This window comes from Parastagonospora nodorum (genome assembly GCF_000146915.1).
Source record: "Parastagonospora nodorum SN15 chromosome Unknown scaffold_33, whole genome shotgun sequence".
NCBI lineage: Eukaryota > Fungi > Ascomycota > Dothideomycetes > Pleosporales > Phaeosphaeriaceae > Parastagonospora > Parastagonospora nodorum.
In genome coordinates, this window is record NW_001884581.1 from 221,775 (window position 1) to 238,428 (window position 16,654).

A 16,654-nucleotide genomic window follows, 5' to 3' on the forward strand; every position below is an offset into this window, starting at 1 on the left:
CTCAGAGCCTGGCGCTACTACATGGCTTGTCATTCTGTCGATATCGAAGATCTCCGAGCTAGTGACCTGACTGCCTTCTTTTGACTTCGATAACGGCTGAAACAAAATTGGCTCAAATGCGCGTCGATGTGATGTGAGACGGGAAAGTGCTTCCACTCGATGGGGGTCCGCACCAAGACACGCTAATGCCAATCGTGCCGCCCTGGTCGGACAAGCGATCCGTCTTAAGTCACCTTAACAGCTTCACTCTTATGCGCCACCAACTGTCGTCAATACGCTTCCCATCGAACCGCAACCGGCCGATCTTTTCAACTGACGCGGTGCGCTAACGCATGCTTACTGGGCTGATATCTGACCCTGCTCGTCCTTCTCGTGGCTGACAGCTCACAACGCACCCAGCGCCACCAGCGGCGAGGAGGTCCTATCAACACTGCGTGCAATAACAGCTCCCCCTGTACCACGGTGCGGGAAATCACGCAGATGGGTCTCCCTTCCACACAGACTACGCAGTCCACTATAATGGATGCCTCAACATGTTCAAAAGTCCGATCAATACCCGCATACTGACTAAAACCACCTAATACCACCTGCGCAGGTCCGTGGTAGACTGTAATCTCGTGCGTCGCGCTAGTAACGGGCCGCTCTTTCCCACGCGAAATAGATTGGACGCAAACATGCTCACGGGTCGTTCGCGCTAATGTATGGTCGCAGCAAAACAGCCCACAAGCACACCGGTGCGATCAAGCAAGCCCAGCCTGGTGTAAGATCAAGCTTCATTCGTAGCCACGTGCGGCTTCTTTAGCACCTACCTAACGCAGGTCATGCTTTGCCCTTTCAATTGACAGCGAGGGTAACTTCTCCGCCGCCCGTAAGTGCCAGGCTCGTATCCAATCTGTCGAGTGCAGCATATGAGTGGAGCATGCCGAGAGGATTCCAGATTGTGCGGCTCACTGCATACTCGAGTTGGCTCTAGCAGCTCACCTCAGACTCTTTTGAATTGTGCAGGGGACAATCTTCTGCCATAGTTCTCATTGTGACAGAGTTGGCTGTATTGTGGTTAGTAACTCTCTATAAACTACGACTTACGTCAGCATACGATCGACTGTGTTAGTGCCTGCTTCAATCGTCAACATCGACCGGTGAGTATCATGAATTCCAACATTTGCCACACGCGGCACTGCTTTGATAGCTTCGTCTTGAAAATCACGAGCAAATGGTGTGAGGAGCACACCCCACGTTCATCACTCAATCGGCGTGCGATTGACCATTGCTCCGAATGGGCTAGATCAAACCGCACGCCTTTCACCAGTCGCAACATCATCCCAGTAGAGCCTGCAGGGTAAGACGTTATTATTTACCATGCCGCAGACACACTTATCAGGGGAGTATCCGGAGCTGAGAAAAGAACTTGGCTTGGATCACGGCCAAAGGCAGAATGTGGCAGATGCAACCGTGCTTAGGTTCGTGATACCATGCGGGACATAAAACGCACTCGTTACTGAGGCGAATATCCATCGTTAGGATGGCCTAATTTCGGCGCTAAAAGCTAAATAGCAATCGTGGGTACTGAGCAAGTTATCCGTACACGGAGACATCTCTGTACAACCAATCTGTTCTAAATTTCCTGTACGCTCAATTATGAACATCGGCTCATCACCATATCATGCCATTGGCGCCGTATACTGCCGCGCGTCCAACACGGATCTGCTTTCGATCGAGGGCAGGTCTGCACAACATGTGACCAAACACTGGACAGAGTTACGAGAACATATAGCTTCCAGTTCACAAAGCTGCACGTCTGTTGTATCTTGTAACATTGTCAGGAAAACTATCATCCCTTCTACGGTGTTCGAAAACACTGAAATATGCGATTTATCGGGAAGTCATACACATGTCATTCGAGAACTTCGAAAGCGAGACAAGGCCTACCATGTCGGCTTGATCAGCTGTGATGCTTCGCAAACTCAGAACGAGGATGACGGTTTCCGCGAATGGCTGGAGACATTCATACTGATGGAGACGAGCCTAAGGCCTGATAGCGACGAAAAGAGCCTGGGAAACGGCAGTGTACTTCAGATCACTGAGGCAATCACAGTGCTCTTCAGCCATACACTGCGAAATGTCTCGTCAAAAGATGACTGGCATATTGGGAAGCATACCTTCCAACTTCGGGTTTCTTCCTTTGTTGCCCGTGGTGAGAGGATACAGATGGCCTTGCCTGCATTCCCTTGCAAGTCTCCTAGTACCCGCAAGGTCGGTGGTATTTACCCTGACATGGCCGAGCATATCGCACTTACAACACTCCACGGATTTGTGGAAGACGTCAAAGCCATATACGCACCTGGTGTGGCCGTGTGGATAATCAGTGATGGGCACGTTTTCTCAGACTGTAGTAAGTGATTCATGTCTGCATGATTGACATGTGCTCACTATCTACCCATCTAGTCGGTGTTGACGACGATACCATCTGCAAGTACGACAGAGCTCTCTTGAAGACATACCAAAGCCTATACACCTCAAACGAAGATCACCAAGCAATCAGGTTTCGTGGGCTAACGGACATTCTCTTCTCGAATTTTGACGCACAGGCCTCTTTCAGACGAGACTGGTTTCATGGGTTGTCCATCGAGCATCCAATATGCTCCAAACGCACAGATGAGGCTGAGCTGGCCCGCATGATAATGATGACTGGCTTTCAGACTTCGAAAGAGCATTTCCGCAAGCTCATCGCTGATCAACACGAACACGCACTCAAATTGTATCGAGGACAAGCTCGGTTCATGCAAGACGACCTCTTCTGTCCCAAGTTCCTTGCCATGTCGACGAAGCAGAGAAAAAAGACCTCTTTTGCTGTTGCCGCAGAAATGATCGCGCGAAACCAGGCATACTCGAACTTGTTAGAGCTTTTGCTTCCCAACTACGTCAGGCTTTCTATTCACGCACATTCCAATAGAGGACCGAAGTTCGGCATCCGGCTTTTCCCAACAACGAAGGTGCGCGCAATCGAGTCTATCGTAGATCGTCATGCAATTTGTCCATCATACGAATTTCAGGTGCCCACGCCTTGGCACAACTCCATGATCAAGATTGAAGGAGACGACATGCTGTATCTGGGTAAAGCAGAGATTGTCCACAAAGCTCTCGAGGCCGGCGATTTCGAAGGCGAGTGGATCAACGACCAAATACTAGGCGGCCATTTTGCACTCAGACCCACGCCTGCCATCAGCACCGCATCCTCAATGATCAATGAGTCAATATCGTCACTTTCTACCAAGTTTGATGACGAGAAACAAACGGTGTCGGCAAAGACTTATGACTTTGGGCTTTCGCCGAGCGATTTGATCATCAATACTACAAAGGTGCGCCTTGCTGTTCGGCTAAGCGGCAAGATCCATCGCATGCTCGGCTTCTCAAAGCTCTTCGCAAAATCTCCCACCACGGATGATCTCAATTTCCAGGAATGACAGACTCCCTCACGTGAGGCTGTAATTATTAGTAAATGACTTTTACACTCCAAGGTTCCAGGAAGTGCGTTCGGAGTTTGGCTTCGCAATGTTTAGATTATCAAATACACAGTGTTTTGACATAGTCTTCTGATAATGTCCTCCTAGCCTTGTGAACTCGTTCTGCAAAGGACGACTGTTTTACCTTGCGAAACATTCACCTATGCGCCGGTTGCAGGAGATGCAAAATCCAAGACTTGAGGCGCAGCGTCGCGTAGCTATAAGAGCTCACATATTGCATCAAGCACCGCATGTACGAACTCAACAGTTGGAAGATGTCAGATCACAATGGAAGCCCAGACAACAACAATGGTAATTTAGCCGCGAAGCTCAACAGTACTCACAGGGCAAATCGCATTCTGGAAAAAGTAAAGTCGGGTAATGGAATCCTTGCCGAGTCCCGTTGCTGGGCACTGCTTACTTCCAGAACACGATCATGCAGCTTCCCTGCGTCACTACCGATATTACTGCGTGACTGGATCAGCTTCTGCATTTGTACAACGGCTTTATCGCCAGCACTGCAATCATAAAAAGCAAGGAAATCGACAGGCTTGGCCACTGCCATGTCCAGCACTGCCTTGCAGCCGCATTTCCGTGAAGAGGTATCAATGGTCGACACAATAGATCTATGACGATGCTTATGCTGATTTGCTTACACTTGGCGACCGCAAATGGACTACACTTTATAGTTCGTATGATAGAGGGCGTCTGTTATGTGATGCAACATTTTATTGTTACAAAATTTGATCAATGGTATTGGCAATACCTGTCTAGTCGTCTATAAAGGGTACAGATTGACCTATTACAGAAGCAGAGACTATTTCGAAGTAAGACCTTGGCTATCAAGATTGCGGCACAACGTCTTCTAATCCTACAGATTCTACCCGTTCGTCGAACGCACCAATACCTACAGTTCGTCACAAGCTCCCCGTGCGCGTCAACGCAGAGTATCTACATGCTGGTCCGTGTAAATAGTTACATCTTCTCCCAGCCTCTTGAACTGGAGCTTCAGCATCCGCGGCATCAACGGTCCAGCCTAGTTGCACAGAAATCAGTCTTACTGTCATCGGGCGATTCTAGTCAAGACTCACCGGTGTCATTCTTCTTGGCCACGTAGGATCTAGCTGCCACTCCAAAGTTGTCAAAAGCTTTGAGAGAGATATCCTCGCACCCATCATGGCAAACTTGATGCCAAGGCATGTCCTTCGTCCGCCGTGAAAGCTGATAAATGTGGACTTGCTACTAGATTTGCGAAACAATTGCTGAATCTCCTCAGTCGTGCTGCCCCATCGCGAAGGGCGGAACTCATGTGAGTCAGGGCCCCAGGCGTGTATGTCGCGATTGGTAGTGTAGCCATTGTAGCCGCAATATGTGCCTTTTTTGAGCAAAATGTCGGTGCCTAGAACTACATCTTGTTCTGTGCGGCGATTCATCAGTTGTGAGATGGGTGGATACAGCCGTAAAGTCTCGTAGATCGTTGCAGTCAGAGGTGGAATTTCGGCAAGAGCATGTGGATCGACACGATCTTCTGGACTAAGAGCCAGTATGTGGGCTCTTAAGTCGCGTTGGAGGTCTTGATGTTCTGCGAGCATCCTCATGAGCGAAAGTAGGAGAATCTGTGGGTTTTCGTGCCCGGCGAGAAACATTGAAAGACAGTTCTGCTGTAGATGGTATCGATTACTGGGAATCTATCATCAGTATAACGCCAACGACTGCGATGAAATAGCTTACATAAGTCCTTGTTCATACGCAGTGACAAGTCGGCACCCGAGATGGTTCGATTCCATGCCCTTCTCGTGTTTATGCTGATGTCCAGAAAGGACTTTCTCACACAACTCTTTCTTGAATTTGTTGACAAGTCGGCGTGCTTCTTCTCGACTTGCGAGTTTGAAGTGATCCAACAGCGGAAAGTTGAGATAGAAAGGATTGAAGATCTTTGGCTTGATCTGCAATTGCATCTGCGACAATGGCGCATTCGGATCGTCGAGTGTCTATAAATTATCAGCTAATGACCATGATGTGGCTACGCGCCTTCAGACTCACACCGAAGCTTGCGCCGAGGAGTGCTTCACTGAGATTGGCGAGTGCATAATCTTGTAGAGGCTTGGGCATGACCACAGCATCTTTCGAATCTTGCTCTCTGAGCAGGATCTCGATGAGTTTATCTGCATTCTTCACAACAACTGATGTATCCACATCAGCTTGGAGTCCTGGCTTGACAATGGCCGCAAAGCTTCTCCACTGATCGTTAATGGCACTGATAACATTTTCGCCAGTGTAGAGAGCTAGAATAGAATGCGGGTTCTTTACATGATTCCCGGCTTTAGGGAAAACCTCGTCTTGCTTGAAGACTTGGTTTATATATTCCGGTCGTGTGATGAGCACATTCCACGCACCGCCAAAGTAAATCTTGACCGCGCCAAATTCTGTCAGTGGCTTTCTGAGGTATATATGCCACATGTGCTCTTGGTCGACATCCTTGAAAAGTGGTATGAGAGTGTAGTAAAAAGGTATGGTAGGTATATTTTTCGGGAAATGCGACGGTGGCAGAATCCAGCCAGTAAGAAGTCGATACAAAATGTACGAAAGAATTGATAGCCAGAGGACTCCAATGATGCTGTATACGTAGAACATGATCGAAAAGTTATCGAAGCTACGAATGAGATTCTGTGGGATGCGAAAGCAATGGCCGAGTCATCTAGGACCTACACTCCGGTCGCACTTTGCGGTTCCACTGTGTCACGAATCGTAGTCTGTATCAGGCGCGGCGCAGATCACTGGCTCCAACGCACAACCATGTCGGGTCGTGCATGTGCAGTAAGAATGGATCGAAAGAAGTTCAAGTGGGCTGACGTGTCTTCCGACCAGTTGGACGAGGCCGTTGCCGTGCCGTGTATTGATACAAAACCTCCCTAATGATGTGAGGACATGTGCCAAGTCCGCCCCACCAGATAAGGCGCACCAACATGGGCAGGGGAAACAAACATGCTCACCCGAGTCACATCCTAGGAGATCCCGTGCTGCATGCGAGGTCGGATGAAGCTGTGCCGTTTTCGCCTTACGCCTAGTTGGTAGAATTTTCGTACGCCCACTGCACACCCCTTGAGTCAACAAATGGCAAGATTCTGTAAGAGCTAGACTATGTTGAGAGTTGATTGGAATAGCTTGAAATCAGATGCTCCAGCTATCTGTTCTCTCATTTCCGATAAGCATGATGGTAATGTTGTAGGTGACGTTGATGTGACCATCATCAGCCTCAAACGAAAGCGTGCTTTTATTGTTCAACAAAATCTCCTGTGTTCAGGGACAAATCGAACGTCTTAGGCGACAGTCCTTTTGCCGAACACGCTGGCCCATTATCTCGATACTGTTGACACAATGGAGTCGCAAAAGGCTGAGACTGTAACACAGGACGCTACCAACACGAAAGCTTTGCATGGGGTTTCTTCCATGGTCACTGTCATCGAACTCGACTCACACTCTGCACCACGCACCCAATTGACGGATTACGAACAGAACTCTGAGTCTACGCTTGACGTGAATATTTCAAGCCCTGGGCAATATTCAATGCAACTCGATGAAGTTCAACCCACACGAAACCAAGCTCCTCCAAGGCTTGATTCCGAAGTCTCTGCTGCGGTTCAAGTTCTTCGAATCATCGAGAGTTATGGGCAACACAAAGACATCAGCTATCAATGGAAAGGCATTGCTAGCTACGCACCTATAGTGGCGACGCAGATCCGAGCTGGTAAGCCAGTTCGCATACTTTTCACTGGATTCGGTTTCAAATCGCCACTGGTACTAGGTCGACTACCCGACTTGGGCGAAAAGCTCGCACTCGCGCACTTGGATGGACTTTGCTCAAACATCGCCACCGTCTACGAAGTGGGTGCAGAGGTGCATGTATGCTCAGATGGACTACTTTACAATGGTTTGCAAAACTCTCACCTGAGTTTGAGTGCAGTAACTGACTCTTCGCAGATTTGTTTAGTGTTTCAGACCAGACCGTTCGGTGCTATGTGGAAGGTCTTCGTCAGATTGTAGACACGAACGAGCTTCGCAACATACATATCATGGAAGCTGGTGGTTCGCCAGGCCGTGAGCTGGTCAGCCACGGCTTTCCTCCCCGCGACTATTCTGGCAGTCGTACAACACCTGCCAATGTAAATGTGCAGCCAAGTCTACGTACTCGGCAACGAACGTACATGTCCGCAATCATCGCAAAAGAAACCAGCTATGTCCATCTTACTTCTTACGATACGACTATATCACCAGGAAGCGATGTTCTCACTGTATCGTTACTACCTCAAGAAGCCGCTGCTCTCTCACTAGCGCCTTGGGAATCAGTCGTTGTAATCGAAAATGACGGACGCTACCGCACTACGGCAGTAAATGAAGTACAAGACAACGAGGCATACGAGGTAGTTCTGGGTATATCTGGCGCACCGTCGCATTATCGCGCTAAAGCCGACATGTGGGATTGGAAGGATGACGGGACGGACGTCACCTTCGAGCATCTATATCCCACCGGAACCATCATTCGTCCTGGATCTTCATACACTGGCAATGCGCCGTCAATCCAAGCGCTACCAATGCGAAAGGTACGCAAACTCGCCCAAAACTTCTCACCTATCGTTCTACGAGGCTTCAGCGAGACTACGAACGAGGACTACTTTCTCGCCAAGGGCAATGAGCTTGGTGAGATTTTGACCTGGACGTTCGGTCAGATACTCAAGGTCAAGGACACTGGCGAAGTCGACAAGAACGCCAACAATGTGACGTCCAATGAAGCAATGCCGATGCACTTCGACGGTATCTTTAAGTTCATCGATACGGTAGATCCTGTCACTGGTGAAGTCAAGAAGGTCATGACGCCACCACGATACCAGTACTTTACTTGCTTGAGCACGGCGCCGAAGGGAGATGGCTACACGCTCTTCGCAAACTCGCATCTTTTCTTTCAAAACCTACCAAGCCCGTTCACGCTCGAGCGGTTGGAGAAGGCGACGTGGAGCATGGTGAACGACGGTTTCTGGTCTGCGAAGCAGACTGGGCTACCGCTTGTGGTGCGACACAAGGATACGGGCGCAGCATGCCTACGATGGCATCAACCATGGACGGAGACGAATTTCTCGAAGTACTACATCGAAATTGAGAACGATGAGGCAGCAGATGAGTTGGTGAGCATTATCAACAGGCTGGTATATGACTATCGCGTGTGCTTGAGGTTTGAGTGGGAGCAGGGCGATCTACTGATCAACGACAATGTATCCATGTTGCATACCAGGACGGCATTTGCTGGGGCTTGTGAGCGGGAGATGTGGAGGATACATTTTGACTAAGATCTGTCTCTAGAATCGTTGTATTTGATAGCTAGTATGTGATGAAACGACGGCATGGGTCGACCCAGTTGAATTGTTATTGCATGTGCCTGGGATTCTTAACCGTACACCACTCCCAATAAATTCCCTAACCCTTCGATCTTGACTTTGAACTTCTCCCAATTTTCCCTTGATAAAAGTTCTCACGTCTGGACACTAACCCTTTTCCCGAAGTACTTTTCCAAGACACTCGCCTCCTCGGCGCTCCAATTCTTCCATCCCCTCTTCCGCTTCTCCCTCACCACTGCCACCAATTCTGTCTCTTTGCGCTCCTTCTCTTTCAACCTGATCTGCGTCTCTTTCCAATTAACCTTCTTCGACCTCGCCTCTTCCTTCTCCTCTGGTGTCATCAACTGCTTGCTCTGACGACACGCTTCACGCAGCATGTAGTCCTCGCGAGCCTTAGTCATCTCTTCTGAGATTCTCTGCTGCTCAACATGAACAGAAGTAATAGCTTCATGAAGGCGAGAGTTTGTAGCAAGGTAAGCTATAAAAGCTTTTTTGTCATTGACATGGCCTTCGAAGGAGGCGATGCCCTGAGTTCGGGCCACCTCGTTGAACAATTTCTTCCCAACGTCTCCCTTCATCTTGGAGATGAAGTCAATCAGGTTGTATGACAGTTCGTTGCTTCGAGCCATATTTGTGTAGTGCTCAATAATGTGCTGGACATACATTGATAAGCCAAGGACCTCAGCGACGCCGCACATCTTCAGGTTGTCGACATGATTGAACGATAATGCCATCGGTGTAGTGGTCCCGTTGGACGTTAGGTCTCGAAGATGATGCAAGAGATTTGCAGCGACCCTACCTTCGACATTCGATGGAAGTGTGATCTTGTTGTTCTCTATGCGTGCCACCATCTTCGTAGAGCACGCGTGGAGAAGTGGTAGCGGCATGTCGATTGCGACATTGCTACCTTTGTAAGCAGAGACTTGTATCCGAGTACCCTTAGCGAGCTTTCCGCGGCGCTCTAAGAGTGACCAGGTGCGGATATCGGAGAGAGGTTCAGGTGCGCTTGCCTTAGTTTGCATGATGGCGGTGAGATGAGTTGTGAGGGAAGTTAATGCTTTCGAACGAGGAGAGAATGATACTATAGGCGAAGGAGAGAATGAGGAGTTTATGACTACTTTGTAATGGAGGGAGCGTTCTCACTGCACGTTGTCACTGTCCAGGCAGAGGAAGTAAGTAGGCCAAGCAATCATTTCTGGTTGATACATCACCACCTCAGGATTCACGGTGTTTCGCAGCTTCTCACGTATACTCACAATGTATCGTTGAAAACCCTCCACGAATCACAGAGCCAAGTCAAAAAAATTAAAATTGAGCAAGACGTTAGATTGTGTAGTCTTTTCGTCTGACTTTGGAAGCTAATTTAGTGCACCAGTTGCATATGCATACAGCGTTCGGTCTTCTACTCCAAGTTACAACGCAACACACCCTCCCGCCTTCCGCGCGCTCACACAACCAAGTTTTACCATCGCACACATAACATCGATCGAGAATACCTGATATTCTGCATCCAAAAGATACAAATGAAGTCCCAACATCTAGAACTTCCGACACACCTCACAACACTCCCCAACACCCTCACCCACAGTCGTGCACTTCTCACAACCAGGCAACCTCCCCTGCCTCGCACCGCTCATAAACCCTGCACCGCGCGTAACATCCCCCGCTTAGAGATGCCCTATCGCCACGCAGGCAATTAAATTACGCTGGAAGCGTGAAATTTTCTTCACCCTGCCGTCGCACGTGCCTTGATATACCCACGCGAAGTGCCGAAGCAGGCGATGCTCAAGCAAACTCGCGCGATCTGCTTTACTCAGCTGAAACGCTGCGTTGTTAATCAACACGTCGTCTTTGACGTATGCTTTTGCGCCGCGGGGGATGATTATCGCCGCGATGGTTTTGGTACTCGAGCGCAGGAATATGTGCGAGGGTTGCTCGAGGTGCCGGTGTGCGGAGGGTTGAAGCAGCCGGCGAAGATGATGATGCGGTTTGTGCGATTTTTGTGGAGTTGTGGGTATGTGAAGTAGGTGGTGGGTTTGGCAAAGATGGGGTACGGGGTTGTGCAGTTTTTGAAGCACCTTGTTGCAACGTGTTGGATGTAGAAGGAGAGAAACGTTTTGGTTTCTATGGGCAAGTGCCAGGGTGGTTCGTGAAAACAGAATGGATATACATTGTGCAACTTCTGAGCTTGTTTGTGCGCTCGTTTCTTTGGAGGTGGCGACGACGACGGATACGTTGATGAAGATGCTGGTGCAGATATCTTTTTCCCTCGATATGGTTTGCTAGGTGCCGCGACAGATTTCACCCCCGTCATCCTTGACGCAAAAACTTGTCAGTTGAACAGGGCAGATGAGAACAATGTTGGTCAAGCGATTGCAATCGATGTAGATGATGAATCGCAGGCTGCCTTAGACCGGTTGCTCACCTAGACCTTGAGTCCCACACGTCCCCATGTATAACCCCACTGCTCCCTAACCAAGATGCAGCTCTGACCTCGACAGCTCCCATGCAACCAGCACCGCTCACAACGATACATCCACGCCCCTCAGCCTCGAGCCGCACTAAACATCCTCATCGCCTCCACCTGCTTATACCACGTCTCCCTCCTCTGTACAGCCCCCTCTCTATCCCGCACCACATACCCAATCTTCTGATTCTGCCTCACAGCCCTCTCATTCCCCCGCTCCACCGCCTCACCCTCCGAAGCCTGATACCTCGTCGGCGTGAGGACATGCACTTCCCCTCCCACCCTTTCAACATCCCGCACGAATTGATCTGAGGCATGATCAATAACACTGGCAGCGATGTTGTTGTAGTAGTAGTAGGGTAGACTGTACCCCACGAAACGCCCAATTTCCACAGTCGCTCTCGGGCTTTCGCGCGCGCGACTTTTCGCTCGGCGAGTTCCCAGGCGTCGAGTGAGGAGTTGGTGGGGGTGGGGGAGTGCAGGCGTTGGGTTATGGCGCGGGAGATGAGTTGGCGGTATTCGGTTGTGGGGGGGTTTGTATTTGGGGGGTGGGGGAGTTTGAAGTTGTGGGAGAGCATTATTGAGGTCTGTGGAGGAAGAGGAGACGCAGGCGCCTGGAGCTGGTATTATATATGGGAACATGTTGCTCGTTGGTGGGATGGGTGTTTGCGGCTATCTGTTGCAATTCAAGCGTAGTAGTCGTTTGCTGCGCATGGCTGACAAAAGGTGTGTTACGAGATATCGCTGTCTGCGCTTCAATGAACATGGCCTGCCATTCAGCTGTATGTACAAATATCTTCAGCCGTTCGAAATCGTGGTTATCTTGCCAATCTCATATATACAAACTCTCTTCCCATCCTACAACCTAACCCCCTCCCCCAGAACCGCCCCGTACCACACCATCGCCCCCAACCCTACCAAATTAACCAACGTGCTAACCCCATGTAACACCCCAAACTTCTTGTTCAGTCTCTGCATCTCTTCACTATGCGGCCCCTGATCCCAACTCTTCTTCCCATCCCTCGTCTCCTGGTGTTTCCTCTCCCCCATAACCCTCGTCGTCTCGGGCCCCACATACACCAAATTCAACAGCCCCGTAGCAAACATGGTGCCGATGAGCCACGCATTGGATTTATCGGCCGACGCGGGGGAGAGGAGCGACCGCGGGTATGTCACCCAGAGGAAGATTGGGGCCGCGGTTTGCAGCACGAAGTAGGGTGGGAATATGGCTTTCTGGAGGGAGGAGAATTGCGCGCGGGGCAGGGCGCGGTAGGCGGTTACGCCACCGATGAAGGATTGGAAGATTGTGGAGCCGATGAGGGTGCCGTAGCTGGGGGTGGTGTTAGTGGGCGGGATGCGCGGGAAGAAAGGTGGGTGTACCTGAGAAGGTGGTATGTTGCGGGCTCTTTGAAGGCGGATAGGGACGACATTGTGGGCGCAGTTAAGTCGAAGGAAGGGTGGGAAGTGTGAATGTGGTGGAGTGAAGTTTGAATATCAAATGTCTCAGTCGATGATGATCTCACGACGCGGATGGCGCCGCATAGATCCCTGCATGTGACCCCTGTCAATTCCTGCCCCACGTTCCTGCAAGATCGCTAGCCGAAGCCCAATCCAGCCGCAAGATCTGCTTGTGCTCCATCTCATCTCAATTCGGACGATTCTTTTATTTCTTTGGACATATGGTACTGGTGTGCATCAACAGTTGGCGACAGCGCCCCTTTTCCGACCATGCTGCTCCCCTCCCTGATATCCCTCCGCCACCTACCCACGCACATCCCCACACCCGAAGACATCTTCGACTGCACACTCGGCACCCTCTTCACCGACGACCTACAAACCCAGCACGGCACCGAACACCGACACAACTATCGTCTACGCAAGCAGCCGCTATGGCGCGCTAGAATTCCTTACCGCAGATCCAAACAATGAAGAACAGAGGCGCAAGTTTGCGCACTACTTGTGGAATGCGGGCGTCCTGCTGGGCGAATTGGTTGGTGGGCGACCGGAGAGCGAATGTGCAGAGCGCGAGGAGAATCTGGGAGAGGGCGGGTGGTGGGTTAGTGAGGAGGAGGGGGAGTGTTGGAGTGTGGAGGGAGAGAGGGTGCTGGAGTTGGGTGCAGGTGCGTTGGGTGGAAGTAGCAAAAGTTGTGTGCGATGAAGAGAGGACTGATGGCGTTCTGCAGGCGTAGGAATAGGTGGGGTTGTAAGCGCGCTGGCGGGTGCGAAAGAGGTGAGTACTTCGGGCAACTGGGTATATTTTGTCTGTACTGATTGGTCGTGTAGGTCGCTATCACAGACTATCCCGCACCGCCTATCTTGTCCGCTATCAAGACCAACGTATCGAAAAACCTACCTGAGGCCGTACGGTCACGCATCACCGTCGAGGGACATCTCTGGGGCTCAACGGAGACACCCTTCGAGATGGAGCACGCACACAGCTACACGCGTATACTGGCTGCAGATTGTCTCTGGATGCCGGGGGAGCACGAGAATCTTGCGAAGTCGATGCTGCACTTCCTCTCCGAAGGACCAAGCGCGCGTGTCTTGTGTATAGCGGGGTTCCATACCGGCCGCGCAAAAGTCGCCACATTCTTCGAGGAGGTAGTACCGCAGCAGCGTCTTGCGGTGGAGGACATATTTGAGATGAAGGCGGACGGCTCGCGGCGAGCTTGGGCGAAGGAGCGGGATGGTGGGCGCGAAGACGTCGGCGAGCGGAAGAAGTGGCTGGTGGTTGCGCGATTGAAGCGCGCATGACGATAGGAAATCTTCAAGCCTTTTCGAAGCAGAGTGTGACGACGCTCGACCCAGTCTTCCCACCAAAGGTGAAGCTGGGATATTTGACTTTTCCTGAGAAGCGGAATCGTCCGCCCTCAAACCAGCTCTTCAATTCTTCTTCTGTCCAGTTGCAACTCGTGATGAGGAAGCGCCCACCCGGTTTTACAAGCGGCGCCACACGTTCGCCATATCCTTCACATATCCTACGGCCTTGCGCATCCGTGTCTTGGCTCAAGCAGATCGCGTCGAACGTGCCTTTGTCCAAGACCACATCGAACCCGTCGCCCAACCATTCGCCAGGCTGCTGGTTGAGAATGTCCCACTCCTCGAGTTTAATATCCTCATATTGATCTCCCTTACTCCCTCTGATCTCCGTTGCCAATCGCACGCTTTCACCTGAGTAGTCCACGCCGACCATTTCGCCTTCCCATTCGTCTTCTCGCAGCGCGAAAAGTAGGTGGCCGTTGCCTGTGCCGAGATCCAAGAACCGTGTCTTCTCTTTGTTCAATGCGCCTTCATCACTGAGATCTTCAAGAAAGGAAAGCATGCGCTCCTCGGCACCCGCGTCACTGAACCATATTGTTCCCTCGTCCGCCGCGTTCGATGCGAAATTGTCGCGTTCGGTCGTGTAGGCTTTGTCCCAGTAGGACTTCTGGCCGAGATCGGAGGGCGTCAGATGGGTAGGAGCAGTCATCGTGGTGTGCTGAAGTTGAGAACGAGGGTGGTATTTTTGGTGTTTGGCAGCGGCCTAGCGGGGCAGATCTTAGTTGATGGTGGGCAGAGTCTTGGCTCCCCCGACATGCCGCAATGTTCCAAAGGCGTGAACAACCATGAATGTTGAGAAGTAATTTAAAATCGGCTTGACGGGGCTCAAATCTGCTGGAAAATTATCCAGGGTCGCCGATTTTGGCTACCAGACACTACCTGCATGTTGCGCCGGTCCTTGGTGGATTGGCATCCCTGGTGCAGCCATGCTCTTCATCAGCTGGCATCGTTTGTAGTCGTGTTCGGATCTCCATGGCTTGAAGTGATCAAATCGTCCAACATATCGTTCATATGTCGTCCAGACTCTAGAGTATCAAGAGTAGTCTTAGAGCGGCCTTTGTTTGTTCTGAAGAGCGTGACCACAAGATCTGTGCCCTCCAGGGATCCAAACCTCAAGAAGCGCAAGCGGGTCACTGCCTTCAATGATGGCCAGAAGGACATCCAACTCCCGCTCAACAGTCGCACGCCGTTTAGTATGAGAACCTGGAGCGTATCCGCATGCGCTAACATGAACTGATCCAGGTCCGCTTGCTGGACTGAGCAGTTGATGAGGTGGAACGCATCAAGCGCAGGAAGAGAGCATGAGGATGCAAGAGCCTTTATTATTGCAGCCGAGTAGTGAGAGATGTGTACACTGCGGTCAAGGCTCAAAGTCAAGTGCCGAAGGTTTGGTGCACAGGAGACCAGTTGACTGGTTCCGTTCTCCCAGCCAGGGATTCGAGACCCTCCGTTGTGCGCGGCGACGAGCGACAACGTCAGAGACTGCAGGTGCAAGAAGGAGAATTGCAACGATGTAAGCACTGGCAGAGGCAGCGTCAAGACAGCGGCACCTAGGTCTGCGCCTCTGCGAAGTGTGTTGGTTCTTTTCTTCCTTGCCATGCTGAACTCTTCGAGCTGAATCTCGCTGACGACGATAGATTGAAGCACTGCTTCAAAACTTCTGGTGCGAAACTTCTGATCACGCTCAGGCATCTCTCCGTAGCGCCAGCCTCCAGGCTCGCTGTGGAATGTGCGAAAGCGGACAGCCTTGAGGTTTTCTAGCCCTCTCAAGGCCCGAGTGAGGCGCTGCGTAATGCATTTGGTATCGCCCGAGGTGAAGAGATCGTCGTAGAGTGTGGATTCGCCCTCAATATCTGCGATTTTGATACCAGGTACAAGAGAAAAGCGTTTTGGTGGTGGATATATGCCCACTCTCCGAACGGCAGTCAAGTTCTTGTAGTCGCGGTAAGTGAGGAGCTTGATACTGAGCTGAGTAGCAAACCCAGAAAAGTATGCATGGTTGGAGATATTGACCAGTCTGTCGAGCGATGGAGAACCAAGCGTCGTAGTCAACTTTGCGAAATATCGTTTGCCAAAGGTGGACAAGCTCAGGGAATGCAACCGCCACGAACTCAATCGGACCTGCTTGTACGAGTCCAAATCCAGGTCTCCAGCGATAATCTCAAAGACCTCTACAGGGAGGCGCTCGATGGACGAGGTCATGAAATATCCCGGGCGATGCTGCTCTGGAAGCTTCTTGCTCTGCCTTAACGTCTCGTGAAAGGGGGACTAAGGGGTGGAGTAATTCTAGTGGCGAATGAAGTATCGCTTGAGCATATGTCGCTGAACAAAGCAAGAATCACAAAAATGCAATGATAATTGGCAAACTAGTTCACGGCTCGAGTGAAATCACATGTTGACGACGTGTCTTGGAGTGATGTCGGGGAAGTGGAGGGTGACAGGCGCCATCCTTGGAACATGCAGGTGCGCACGAG

At 50.8% G+C, this 16,654-nt stretch overlaps 10 protein-coding genes across 10 annotated transcripts; 3 read left to right on the plus strand and 7 right to left on the minus strand.

Moving 5' to 3' along the window:
- Positions 1-1,638: 1,638 nt before the first annotated feature.
- Positions 1,639-3,464, plus strand: SNOG_14727 (hypothetical protein; the record flags this gene model as incomplete). The annotated part of the gene is made up of 3 exons (XM_001804857.1): positions 1,639-1,724; positions 1,884-2,392; positions 2,446-3,464. The coding sequence occupies 3 exons, from the start codon at positions 1,639-1,641 to the stop codon at positions 3,462-3,464; spliced, it is 1,614 nt and encodes a 537-aa protein (XP_001804909.1).
- Positions 3,465-3,664: 200 nt separating this feature from the next.
- On the minus strand, positions 3,665-4,068 carry SNOG_14728 (hypothetical protein; the record flags this gene model as incomplete). The annotated part of the gene is made up of 2 exons (XM_001804858.1): positions 3,665-3,721; positions 3,925-4,068. The coding sequence occupies 2 exons, from the start codon at positions 4,066-4,068 to the stop codon at positions 3,665-3,667; spliced, it is 201 nt and encodes a 66-aa protein (XP_001804910.1).
- Positions 4,069-5,230: 1,162 nt separating this feature from the next.
- SNOG_14729 (hypothetical protein) lies at positions 5,231-6,137 on the minus strand (the record flags this gene model as incomplete). Its single annotated transcript, XM_001804859.1, has 2 exons — positions 5,231-5,494; positions 5,547-6,137. 2 exons carry the CDS (start codon positions 6,135-6,137, stop codon positions 5,231-5,233), a joined length of 855 nt encoding a protein of 284 aa, XP_001804911.1.
- Positions 6,138-6,881: 744 nt separating this feature from the next.
- SNOG_14730 (hypothetical protein) lies at positions 6,882-8,814 on the plus strand (the record flags this gene model as incomplete). The annotated part of the gene is made up of 4 exons (XM_001804860.1): positions 6,882-7,406; positions 7,508-7,601; positions 7,893-8,770; positions 8,791-8,814. 4 exons carry the CDS (start codon positions 6,882-6,884, stop codon positions 8,812-8,814), a joined length of 1,521 nt encoding a protein of 506 aa, XP_001804912.1.
- A 213-nt stretch (positions 8,815-9,027) lies between these two features.
- On the minus strand, positions 9,028-9,915 carry SNOG_14731 (hypothetical protein; the record flags this gene model as incomplete). The annotated part of the gene is made up of 1 exon (XM_001804861.1): positions 9,028-9,915. One exon carries the CDS (start codon positions 9,913-9,915, stop codon positions 9,028-9,030), a length of 888 nt encoding a protein of 295 aa, XP_001804913.1.
- Positions 9,916-10,726: 811 nt separating this feature from the next.
- On the minus strand, positions 10,727-11,207 carry SNOG_14732 (hypothetical protein; the record flags this gene model as incomplete). The annotated part of the gene is made up of 2 exons (XM_001804862.1): positions 10,727-11,017; positions 11,064-11,207. 2 exons carry the CDS (start codon positions 11,205-11,207, stop codon positions 10,727-10,729), a joined length of 435 nt encoding a protein of 144 aa, XP_001804914.1.
- Positions 11,208-11,318: 111 nt separating this feature from the next.
- SNOG_14733 (hypothetical protein) lies at positions 11,319-12,002 on the minus strand (the record flags this gene model as incomplete). Its single annotated transcript, XM_001804863.1, has 2 exons — positions 11,319-11,364; positions 11,536-12,002. The coding sequence occupies 2 exons, from the start codon at positions 12,000-12,002 to the stop codon at positions 11,319-11,321; spliced, it is 513 nt and encodes a 170-aa protein (XP_001804915.1).
- Positions 12,003-12,218: 216 nt separating this feature from the next.
- On the minus strand, positions 12,219-12,790 carry SNOG_14734 (hypothetical protein; the record flags this gene model as incomplete). The annotated part of the gene is made up of 2 exons (XM_001804864.1): positions 12,219-12,690; positions 12,741-12,790. 2 exons carry the CDS (start codon positions 12,788-12,790, stop codon positions 12,219-12,221), a joined length of 522 nt encoding a protein of 173 aa, XP_001804916.1.
- Positions 12,791-13,088: 298 nt separating this feature from the next.
- SNOG_14735 (hypothetical protein) lies at positions 13,089-14,114 on the plus strand (the record flags this gene model as incomplete). The annotated part of the gene is made up of 4 exons (XM_001804865.1): positions 13,089-13,230; positions 13,262-13,480; positions 13,544-13,590; positions 13,644-14,114. 4 exons carry the CDS (start codon positions 13,089-13,091, stop codon positions 14,112-14,114), a joined length of 879 nt encoding a protein of 292 aa, XP_001804917.1.
- On the minus strand, positions 13,258-16,382 carry SNOG_14737 (hypothetical protein; the record flags this gene model as incomplete). The annotated part of the gene is made up of 4 exons (XM_001804866.1): positions 13,258-13,395; positions 13,797-14,084; positions 14,134-14,838; positions 15,261-16,382. The coding sequence occupies 4 exons, from the start codon at positions 16,380-16,382 to the stop codon at positions 13,258-13,260; spliced, it is 2,253 nt and encodes a 750-aa protein (XP_001804918.1).
- Positions 16,383-16,654: the final 272 nt, after the last annotated feature.